General features: G+C 42.6%; 1 protein-coding gene across 4 annotated transcripts; it reads left to right on the forward strand.

The window, feature by feature from the left end:
- Nucleotides 1-3660: 3660 nt before the first annotated feature.
- On the forward strand, nt 3661-11280 carry RB195_014358 (uncharacterized protein; the record flags this gene model as incomplete). 4 transcript variants are annotated; one of them, XM_064204590.1, is made up of 5 exons in its annotated part: nt 3661-3814; nt 5241-5401; nt 5542-5812; nt 11028-11183; nt 11261-11280. In XM_064204590.1, 5 exons carry the CDS (start codon nt 3661-3663, stop codon nt 11278-11280), a joined length of 762 nt encoding a protein of 253 aa, XP_064060471.1. The 4 variants fall into 4 exon arrangements, with proteins under 4 accessions (XP_064060471.1, XP_064060472.1, XP_064060473.1 ...); XM_064204591.1 differs by lacking the exons at nt 11028-11183; nt 11261-11280 and adding exons at nt 4162-4270; nt 5058-5134 and having other exon boundaries at nt 5542-5832; XM_064204593.1 differs by lacking the exons at nt 3661-3814; nt 5241-5401; nt 5542-5812 and adding exons at nt 10295-10377; nt 10897-10943.
- Between the last annotated feature and the right edge of the window lie 1314 nt (nt 11281-12594).

Here is a 12594-nt window from a genome sequence, read left to right on the forward strand (position 1 = left end):
ATGGTGTTCATAATTATTGGGGACGGGTGAAGTGTAGCGGCTAGAGGTTCCGCTACCTGCACGATCGATCGGAAGCTCGAATCCGCCCTAGTGCTCACCTAGCCTTTCATCCCTCCAGGGTCGATAAATTGGTACCAGACTTGTCTGGGAGGACAAAACCACTGACTTGACACATCGGCTAGCTACCGCAAGGCATTGTATGGGTCAATTACACGTTCGTAAACCTCAAACGACTTTGAATTGAAGTGAACGTGGGGGCGCATTCCAAGTGGATTGATTAACGCCAGAAACTTTATCCTTTATCTTAATTATTGCATTTACATATCCTGTCTAAGCTTGGAGATGGAGTGTTGAATATTTTGAAAGGCTACCACCTCGATTACATGAACGATGTCGACGAAAAAACTAAGACCAGACTTATCTTTCGATAAACTCTCTTATGCTTATATACGTGGTGCTCAACGACTACTCAAACTATCTGTCTCCTACAGCTTCTCCTGCTTCGCGCGACGTTGGAGGGTCGACACAAACCTCTCCGTATCCCGCTGCAAAGAGAAGGGAAGACTCATTTTGGATTGACAGGCTACGTTCGACTGCACTTATCCACCATGTAGACTGGGCAATCAGATCTCTACCGTTTTACCATGTTGCTACTCTTCTGTCAGGTTTCTTCACCCTTTAAGGCATGAAGGATGCGCCAGGTAGGTATAAAAAGGGATGAGGGCCCCACGGCATTGGATTGGGACGCCGGTGTCAGATAGCTGCAAAAGATGAAGACGCTGGTCCACTGACGTCGAGTTTGTGCTCCGATGCCAGTTAAAAATAAAAGGAGGTGCGACGGATACACCGGCGTGGAATTCGTGCGCCAACGCCAGGTATAAATAAGAGGAGTGCGACGGGTCCACTGGCGTCGGGTCGGTGCGCAATAATCTTGAGTGGATGTCGCGAAAGGTAAATGAGACGTTGCAACAGTTTCATATCTATGGCCATTGCATGTCTTGCATTGCATAATTGCATTGCATTGCATTGTTCACGTCATTTTATGTTAAAACATCATTCTCTGATAACTGTTGGGGAAATCAGGACGAACACCCATATTTCGAGTAAGCATTCAAATTGTATCTATACCAGTCTGAACGTTCGGCTAAAGCCGGACTTCAGACTTTCCGTGCTGTTCGTTTCGCTCCCCGTCACTGATCAACGAAAATTAATATTAGTGACCTTTTCTGTGAAGTTAGACTTGTGTATCTTTAACAGTCTTTTTTCATCTTTTTTCATTATAAATAAAGGCGAAAGGTTTCATAGTCTTCTCTCTAAACGTGTCAGTTCTACATTTGGAAAGCATTCAAACTTCAGCTTCAAATGCTTCTTACCAATATATTATAGGCAAAATTTAAAAGCATTACTCGAAATATGGGTTTTCCTACTGTTTCCCTCAAACAGTTAACAAAGAATGATAAAATGACGTGAAAGACATCATCCTACTGATAAAGATAATGACCCACAACAGATCATGTAAACTGTTTGCTACTATTTAAGCAGCCGTTTGCATACATATTTTCGCTTTCTAAGGAAGGTATGCTACCAACTTGAGGCGAACGAAGAAGGAAATAGACAGGCGGAGTCATAAAGGTGAAAAGCAACGCGCACAGTGGCCAAGGCTATGGAACGGCTGCAACATCCCATTTACCATTCGCGACATGCAAACGAAGTTATTACGCACCATTTTGACGCCCCGGGACCGTTGGAATCCATTTTATAGCCCGTTATTGTATAGCATGATCATAATTATATTGGTATTGAAGGAGTGTTTGAAGCTGATGGTTGAATATCCTCCAAATGTAGAATTGACGCGTTTAGAAGAAAATCGTAATCTTTTGCCTTAATTTAAAATAGGAAAGAGAAAAAAGTAAGGGGAGAGAAGCGAACACCACAGAAAGTCTGAAGTCCGCTTCAGAGGGACGCTCAGACTGGTCATATAAATATAGTTTGAAAGCAATACTCGAAGAATGAGTTTTCCTCCTGTTTTTCCCCAACAGTCACAGAATAATATTTCAACATAAAATGATGTGAATGACATAAAATGGTTGCAACGTCCCTTTTACCTTTGGCGAAATGCACACGAATTTACTGCGCGATACTGCTGCACTATGGTGCAGCAGCTCCATGCCGGTGGACCCGTCCCACCTCGTTTTATAGCTATCTGGCATCGGCGCACCATTCCGATGCCGGTAGACCCGTCGCCCTGACTTTTTTTTGGAATTTCGTTACACACACATGTGACACAAGCCCGTTATTTTATAGCATACAGACATACACATACACACACGCGTGACAGACTAAGCCCGTTATTATATAGCATGATCATGATCATGAAGATAGTTTTATGCTTTATATCAGTTTCCGAATAAAGTAATTAGGGAAACAGTAACATCATCCATGAGTTTCAACTTTTCTATTGCGATTGCGTCTACCGCGGTTGCTCAAAAAAGCCCTTAGAACTTTGCAAGATCGAAACTGTTTTGGAAATGTGTTCCCCGAATGGATCCTTTATAATTGTTTTTTGTTCTGTGAGTGAAGTTCTTCTCGCATATACAGTGGCTCTGTTTAGAGAAATCGGGTTTTAAGGGAATACAGGACTGAACCCATATTTTTCTTCCACTTGATAACACTTATTTACCTTTTATTTTTCTTTTGAGTAGATGCCACACTGCCTAGCGTCTATGAAACTATTCGAAATGGTGACATAACGGCGTCAAAATAACTAACTATGGATGGTGAACGGAAGAGCAAATTTGAATTTGGATCTGCTTCTTTTCTTTGGATTAAATTCTGTGACATTGGTCTTCCAGAGATGGGATGAGCTCTTTGCTTTCATCCATATTGCTATTTCATGCGTGAATCGTATAAAAATAGTTTTTCATCGTGGCCGTTTTCACCAATTACTTGTGAACATCACCCGTGAATATGAAGGCACCAAGTCCGCTGTCAAAGACAAGGGAAACCATTGTTTTTTTTTACTTCCCGCAAAGCCGGACTTCCATTTGGAATTTTAAAAAAAAGCGAAAATAAAATTAACTGTATAAACTTAATAAACTCCGGACTAAACTCCGTACTGGTAATACAAAAAAAGACTGACTTTATTGGCGTCATAACGGAAGGTCACAGATTTATTTCACGTTTTAGGCTAGAACTTTCTAGGCAACGACATGTTGAAGAATAAATATGTGAGCTTAATTCTATCATTATCGTTGACCGATCACACAAGATTGTCCAGTATACAACGACATGTTGAAGACAGTTTGTTCAGAGATACTCTTGAGATACTCTTGTTCACTAAGATCTTGTTTCCAGCAGTATGAAATATTTAAGCAGTAAAGCAGAAAGGTAGAGTATTACTCCGATTAATACTAGAATCCATTTAGGAGTAGGCATCTACGTTAACTTCTAGATACTGTGACATACTTCCGCTATCTCTTTTTGAGAAAAAAAGAGACACTTTTGGCACCAGAAAGAAGTTTGATAGTCGTACACTGTTAATGCATAGCTTACATTAAACCTTTCTCTATGTATTTATTTTGACGACTAAAGTAGGAACTGGCCGTCACCACTGGCATCTGCAAGTGTAAACAAGCACAGTCCATGAAATCAATAGTTTCAATGGCAGAAATTACGTTACCATTGCTTAACACGAACTTTGAAAAGGAGCTGGAGGACAAGGACCCGCGGAAAGCCTATGCTTCACCAAAACAGTGTGGCGGCAGAATGGAGAGATGTTCTCCAGTCCTCAACACTGCCAATGGAATGGCTGTCGGTGAACCAACCCTTCCAATTTGAAGGGATCACTTCAAAACCTTGCTGAAGCGGCAAGCGCCGTTACTTCCTGAACTCGTACACTTTGATAGACCTACATATGCGGTTAACGAAGAACAACCGACCAAATCGGAGCTTCTGGTCTGTATAGTCAGAAATGCCAAAACATCTCCTTCCGTCTGGGATTTGTGAGATGACAATGATCATCCGTTCAGTATGGATAGACGAAATGGGACCTAACTGGTGGAGAGACGCTGTCATGATTCCCCTCCACAAGAAGTTATCCGTCACAAACCCTAGGAATTATAGAGTAATCTATTTGCTACGTGCTATGTACAATTTTTTGAGCGGATTATCCTGGATCGGGCTATCAAACATCGCGAAGAAACCACCGTGATGAACAATCCGGCTTCCGTCCTGATCGATCTATGGTTGACCAGCTGTTCATCGCCAATAGGTAGGTCGTAATACAGCAGTGGTGTTTGAAGCCAAGCTTTTCTGGACTTTGAAGCCGCCTCTGACTATACTCATTGAAGCCATCTTCTCAACGCGCCCCGCACCGATGGAGTAACAGGAACGTTCGTCCGCTTGTTTGAAGCCATAAATCAATTGCTGCAGTCCGACCACCACCCAGTTATACAACACCGTTTGAGGTGGTGACTGAAGTAAGACAAGGGACACTGGCAGGACCCTTCCCGTTCACCTTTTCCATCGATGACATCATCCGAAGAACAGTCGATCAGTGTTCTGCCGACGTCTTGGCACAATCCTCTTGACTGATCCCGAGTTACGCTAACGATATTGTAATAATCGCGGAAAGCAGTGCGAAACTTCAACCTGTTTTTAACCTTGTAACGAAACCGGCTGGAGCCTATGGACTACATCTACGCTCTGATTAAAGGCATCACCCCACGAATCTGGGGTGGTGCGGATTTCAGGTGAAGAGTTCCTAAACTGGGTCGTATATTATGGAGGGGAGGGAGATTCCGTCCATTTCTTCCTAATTGCCGTAAAAAACGGCCTGGAAGATGCGGCGCGTGCACAAGACTGGCGCGCTCCAATCGAACTCATTGTAGAAAATAGAGCACCGGAACGCTCGAAGCTGTATCTTCAGGGCCATTTTTTACCGCAATTAGGAAGAAATTGACGGAATCACTCTTCTCTCCATAATCTACGACTCCGTAGGAATAGCCCACCTGAAATCCGCACCACCCCAGATTCGTGGAATGATGTTTTTAATTCAGGCAGATATGGGTCTCTTCGAGACCTCAAACGGAAACCAGGATGAACGAACAAGCGACCGAACTCATCGATGAGTTCTGTTGCCTGGGCAGCATGCTGAAGAGGAATTTCAGCTACGAGAAAGATATTCACCAAAGATGCGCCAAGACAAATTCCGCATTCAACTCCTTAACGAAGTGCTGTAGTCGACCCCCATCGAAGTCCAGCTGCGAGTCTACTTATCGGCAATTCGTCTCATCCTGATGCACGGATTGGAGGCTTGGACAGCACTGTCTACGGTGACGGAGTGGCTAAGTTGCACGGGAAGGAAGTGCTTAGACTGCTGCTCGACTATTTTTGGCCTAAGGTATGCCACAATGAAAAGCTTTTCGCGGAAGTCGATGTGTTCTACCGGCGAGTGAATGATATGTGGAAGATATCAACATCTCGCACCGCCATCGAAAGTGGCTACAGAAAATCGTCTTTGCTTCTTTGGTCAATATTAAGGAGACCAGCAGCTCGCCTTGTTCAACGAGTTCCGAGGAGTTTGTCGGATTCAAGCTAGAAGAGGTTAATTGGCCGAAAATGTTCTGGGCTGAGGTAGTGAAAGAGGAAATGAGGACATTCGTCAAGGATAGGCAGCTCAGGCGAGACGTAATGTTTTGCAGGACATCGAATAGCGAAGAATGGATAGCTTCTGTGCGAGCTCTAACGGGAGCACTCTCGAACACTATAGATTCAAATACGTCCAAGGACGATCCACCTCGCGAAAATGCGGGTAATCGCGTCAGACGATGACATCAGCCCACCGTTCAAAGGCAGCATCATTGCTGAACTCTCACGAAACAAACAAAATCTCTTTTCTTTTTACTGAGAGTACCAGGCAATAAACTGAATGGTATTTGCCTTACCAAATATTTAAGTGAAAAGAAAGAGGTATACTATGTGTGTACCTTCTCTCCACAAAAAGATAAGGTTAGGAATGTAGATTGCAAGTTTGCATTACACGTTCCACGCCCAATTTCTAGTATTCGTTCTGAGAAACGGTGTGGTAAACGACCTTGCTGTAGGAATTTCCCTACAGGTCACCTGTAGCGCGCCGCCCTCATGGAAGAAAAGCCTCTGCGAGTGAGCAATCAATAATCAATATTTTTCTCCGGACAAATATTCTAGTAAAATCAATGTATGGTTGCTTGTATGCTGAGGGAACCGGCGCAATATTCAAAAATGACGGAGCAAAGTGTCTCGTAGGAAAATTCGTACTAGAAGGATGTTTAACAGGGCGATTAGGGAGAGGCAAGAATGCTCATACTTGTGATCTACATCCTTATTTCTATCTTTTTATTTAAAAAAAAGCCTCCAACATCGTCAATTTTGTGGTGCACTCCCTTTTATTTGGGAGACCATCTCAATCCATGCCACACTTACAGTCCAAAGTGATGGTTCGTGCAAGAGTGCCCTCTCTGTACGATAGTTGTGTGTTTCGCTACATCTCACTGACGCTTGTGATTTCGACTCTCAGGTTTTTTTCTTGCTATGAAATTTGCTCATGTAAGAGTCCATACATGGCTGAATCCTCGAAGAATGACCGTCAGTAGATGATTCTGATGTTTGTTCGCCACGCTAGTGAACATGGTCTTGGAGCGTCGCCAAGTGCAACCTCTTTTGCAGTTTTGTCACGTATTTCCTTCAGTTTCACGTCTGCTTGTTCGTCCGACCCGTTCTGGTTTTTCCAATGCGATGACCATGTGAAGAAGTCAGTTAGACCCACTTGGGACCACCAATAAATACCTATGTGATGTAACAAGTAATTAGCTTAGTTTAATGCAGGCACATAAATGATGTACTGCGAGAGGAATGCACTCAGTCGACACTTCGATGTCAGTTGTTGTTGGTCGGAATTTCGGCCATCGGTCGCATTGAAAAAGCATTCAACTTCTGTTCGATAAATAACGACACGCACCATACCATACTTTCATACGTCTGACTTTTAGTGCGAATGCGTAAACGCGCTAAAAAGGCGCAGTGGGACTCTCGCTCAGCTCCTCTTCAAATCTGATTGTAGCTAGCGAGGATCGCACGGCGAATGCCACCGCTTAGGCAGTGACATCGCAAGTCACTCAGTTTTATCTCGGATAAAAACGCTTTCACGAATATCATCGCCATCTTCTTTTCATTAGATATGCTAAAATTGCTTGCAAGCTGTAACATTTTATATTCACTTTTCAAGACACTTGTAGGCCCAAAACATTCAAAAAATGCAGATTCCAAAATATTGGTCCAAATCAGAGAAGGAGAAAAACAACGTTTTTCTGTCTAAATGTGCAACTTTGCTTGATTCTACACGCTCGTCGTTATAGGATTTCAGAGAAAACATTCTTCACAACATGAACTCTTCTAGCAATCAGTACATCACGGGACATTTAACTACGAATATCGGAAACAGCAAAATCATCTGTTGCTATTTCTGATATTCGTACTTGAATGTTTCTTGATATTCATTTATGAGGTGCATTTCTCGCAGCGTGTTTTTAATTTGTTAAACCATCGAATCCATACTCCAGAAGAAGTACCTCGTAGAACCGTATTTCAGCCCCAAAGTTGCCGAAAAAATAGCGTAACCAACATTTGAACACACAACTGAGTACAAAGCCTACATTGTGGAGCTACATCATGACTTCAAAATAAGTTTTGAAGTCATGGTGTAGGGCAAATTGTAGAGCAAATTTTCATATGTAAGAATTAGAACTTCGGAACCTGCAGTACTGCTCAAAAGAATATCTGCAGATAATTCAGCTTTAAAGGCATCACCCCACGAGTCTGGGGCGGTGCGAATTTCAGGTGGAGAATTCCTATACAGGGTCGTAGATTATGGAGAGGTGGGTGATTCCGTTCATTTCTTGCTAACTGGCGTTAAAGAAAACGGCCCGGAAGATGCGGCTCGTGAACAAGGCTGGCGCGCTCCAATCGAACTCGTTGTGGAAAATAGCGCGCCGGAATGCTCGAAGCCGTATTTTCAGGGCCATTTTTTACGACAATTATAAAGAAATAGACGGAATCACTTTCTGCCCATAATCTACGACTCCGTCTAGGCATAACCTACCTGAAACCCGCACCACCCAGATTCGTGGGGTGATGCCTTTAAAGGCATCACCCCACGAATCTGAGGTGGTGCTGATTTCAGGTGGAGTATTCGTATACGGGATGGAAGACTAAGGAGAGGGAAATGATTCCGTCCATTTCTTCCTAACTGCTGTAAAAAACGGCTCGAAGATGCGGCGCCGCACAAAGCTGGCGCGCTCCAATTGACCTCCCTGTGGAAAATAGTGCGCCAAAACGCCTGAAGCCGTATCTTCCAGGTCGTTTTTTACGGTAATTAGGAAGAAATGGACGGAATCATTCCCCTCTCCTTAGTCTCCCATCCCGTATACGAATACTCCACCTGAAATCTGCGCCAGCTCAGATTCGTGGGGTGATGCCTTTAAGCACATGTTTTTCAGCGTTCATTTAAAAAAAAACTGATCTAACCAGTTCTCATTTCAGGGCTCTTCTTGTATTTCAAACTTTTCTATTTTCTCTACTCAACCAAGGTTCACTGGATTCACATTAAAGTGGTTTAGTAACCACTGGCATATTTCGAATAAGTTCTCACTTTTGTTTTTGAGAACCTTCCAAAATATTTTCCCTTTTAGGAACTCTTCATAACACGGACGCTTCACAGCATGGAAACATTTGCTAGCGGATTAGTCACAGTGTGCATTACAATAGACCACTACTATCAGATTGAAATCTCTGATTATTTGACTTTTTTTTTCTTGGGTATTGTACTCGAGGGCTGCAGTGCATGGTTCTGTAACTAAGTCGTAACACTTTCTTGCAATGCAACAAAGCCATTGTTACATCAACAGGCGCTCTTTCCAATCTCCCTTTTTAGTTTCAGCTTCAAACTCCCTTATAATTTCTTTTTGTTAAGATGATTTCGACCTCGTTTTCCTCATTCCACGTCAGATCGGGGGTGGCAAAGAGTGCATTTGTCCTTTCGTGTGACCAACACGGCCAACGTTGTCAGTATGCGCTATTCTCAAAAAAACTAGCGCCCAACGGAAAAATTACATCTGAGCAAAGGGCAACCTAAGGTGCGTCGATTTTTTTTTGTACGCGGAAAAACACGAAAAAAATTCTAAAATTGATTATTATTATTAGTACTTGGCAACGAAGCCTCAACATTAAGTCCTTTGTGCACATAGTTAGGAGAGGTCATCTTGCCAGTAACCACTGCCAGTTGAAGATCGCAATCTTCCCTACGACTAGAGAAGAAAGAACTACGCCAACAAAAGAAAAAAGCGATTTGTTGAGCTGTCAGTCTTCGCAGACCGTCAATTGTGCTGCTAGCTAGAGTTAGGCTGAGCATAGCAATGAAGATTCTATCTGGTAGATTCTAGGTTTTTGATTATGTGGAACCGTTAGTCCTCGGAGCTGTGCTCGTTTTCCATATCCCTCGGACTGCCGATTTTGTGCAGATATCCCATCGACAATGTTACGAAAAAAACGTTGCCGCGCAAATTTGTTTATTCACATCTATTCATGAGGCCGCGCAAAAAAGAAAACGATGAAATTGATTTGGAAAAGTTAACACTTCTTCCTAAACATTAACTATAAGATATTTTTCGAACTTTCTCATGTCCTTGAACTCTTAAATTGAGATTAGGAAATAAAACAAAATTTTCAACAAAACAGTGTGCCCATATTGTCGAACTTTGAGTTAAGATTTGTAAAATGGACGGAAAGCCAAATCATGTAGAGAGTCACCATTTCTTTTGACTTTAACTCGATTGCTCAAGTTCTGTAACATAGAAGTTCAAAGAGTTACCAACTCGAGTTATCTTGGCTACATTTACTAATTCTACTTTCATGTTGAGCTGCTCTGCTCTTCGGTTCCCATTACTCACTTAATTCCCTCGAAGGTTGTAAGAATACTATGGTACAGTAATTAAATTAATGTTGTGCTCAGTTGTGTGCATTAACATCTTGCTCACGGGAAAATCATCGCACTGGGAGCAGGAGTTCACGGCATATTATAAGTCTCGCTCGTCACTCTATTCGATTGCATGACCTGGACGAGTTGCGCTGGTAAATCGAGAAGGCTTGCGAACCAGTTCCCCATACATACCGCTTTCCACCTTCCAGTCTACTGCTGTCAAAGGCATCGCCACTATCTACTATCTATTCACAAAAGACAAAGTGGAACCCACGGACTCGTATGGATAGAAGAATCCGATTTTGTTCTAGTCTTTGGGAATTAGAAGCGCGTGATTTGACTTCCCTTGGTTCCACAACATACAGGTATGAACAGTTAAACCACGCGCCTTTGGTCTGTTTACAGAAAAAAGTCGCTGACCTTCAACAGAGAAAACTTATCACTTTTTTCTATACGTAGTATAAAACAAATGATGCAATCCTTAATTACGCTTCTTTCCAGCGTTTGGCTTCTCTACGTACTTTGTCAAATAACAAACCAAGTGATTATCTATGAATGCGGAGGCACTCGGACAGGGCTCGACAACGGCGGACACACCAGATAATGAGACGATCCAGATGCATAAAAATACTTTGGACCTCTAGGCATTGCCTCCATTAAGTCTCACATGAAGAACACAACTTCCCTACCGCTGCAATTTTGATAATGTCCCTACGTCAATCAGAAGGTATGAACTGTTAACTTTGGAAAGAGGATTTGTTCCTCGCTCTCGCTCAAAAAATAGTGCACTTATCGGTTACTCCTTCTGTCTGCTCCGCTATCGCTCCATCATGTTTTTCTTACTTAGTGACGTAGAGTAATGAGACAGCGAAGGCCATTTGCAGAGCCTTGAAAGAGGGAACAAAGGGCGCGATCCAAAGGAGCTCTGTGGGTGGGTTTCTGGTGATCATCGTATGATTCTTCTTCTGTTTTCAGAGTCATTCATCAATCATTCAGAATTTATTTATTATTTCAGAAAATAAAATGTCAACCAGAGCAGAAGCGTCCGCTGCCGCAGACGCGCCGCGCTCACGAACAACTACACGTGTGTATAGTTTTAAGAAATACAATTCATCTGGCAACACACAGTTAAAGATGATGCTTCTCACAAAAACCACAACAAAACTTGGATGTAGGATATTTATTCATTTTAGTTAGGACAAACTGAGAACACTTACATAACAATTGTTTCTAATATTTCGGTTACAGGTGTTAGATGTCCTGAATAGACCAATACCACAAATCATCTGAAGTCGGCGCCAAATGTCTCGGCTTGACGCGTTACGTCCTCGTTCTGTTGCAACTATCAAGAATCTAATCATGTCCATTTATGAAAGATTTGAGATGAAGACCACTGCCAACAGATCAAAATCTTAGAGGTGTACGAGCAGAAAAGCAAACTACAAATTAACGAAGAAAGATTTTGCCAAGAGTGCGATCCTATTCAGGCACTATTGCCAGAGAAAGGACGAGAAAGTACCTAAAACAAATAAAACAGATTTAAGGAGCTAGTCGAAGCCATCGTCCTACACATGGTGTCGCTGACTGAAGAGGCAGGACGGCATTTACCTCCACTGATAACGTAACAGTCGCTCTGATTGTCATTTGAAGGGTAAAATACAACTATCCGTTGAGTATTGGCTGACGGTTATTATTTTTGTTTCCAAGTAGTCACGGTATGATACATGAAGTTGAGTCAACTGCAACGGGAATAAAGTGGTACCAACACAGAACCTGAACTCTCGTTCGGTTAATGAATAGATACCCACTTGTAGGACTCGGAGTGAACAGGCGGTAGTTCTCAACAAATGAAAGTCCGTAGTGCATGAAAAAAAAACTGGAATTTATTATCTGATGTTATTTTCGATATAACTCAATCCCTTTCTAATGTTGGCGAGTGTGCGAGATCTGGTGTTTGTAAGTCAACCAGAGCAGAAGTGTCCGCTGCCGCAGACGTGCCGCGCTCATCCGGTTAACACGACCAACTACTGTGTATGTAAAATATTATCAAAATGAAATGAAGCGCAGTGCAGTTGCATAAGCGGCCAGCAAAGTTTCCACCACGATCCCAACCGCCAAGTTCCACCGCACCGCCTACGCATCTGCACCGTGCTTCATTTTCCTTTTGACCCGACCATGTTCGAATTCTCTTACACATATCTTCAAAGTTTTAGTGGATATCAGAAATCAACATATTCCTTGACGTTTTGATACGAACACGCCTTTTCCAGTAGCTATAAGAAGGAAAAGAACTCTCGATAACTCACACTAATTTCATTCAATTGACGTTGGCGTTTTTCATGCTCCCAACTGGCCTTTCCGGGCAGGCCTCGGAGAAGAACGTTTGTAACGAGTTTCTGTCGAATGCAAGTTCACCGAGGCCAAAATCTTCATGCACCCGTCCCCGCAACATGGAAATAACGAACGTCCAACTGGAATTCCTACCTACGTCAGTTTCGGCGCTTTTTCAACATGAGTTGCATTTGTCCTTATCGGTAGTATTAGCTAAGAATCATTATATTAATTAATCGTTATTTGAAAAC

Source organism: Necator americanus, chromosome V, assembly GCF_031761385.1.
Source record: "Necator americanus strain Aroian chromosome V, whole genome shotgun sequence".
Taxonomy (NCBI): Eukaryota; Metazoa; Nematoda; class Chromadorea; order Rhabditida; family Ancylostomatidae; genus Necator; species Necator americanus.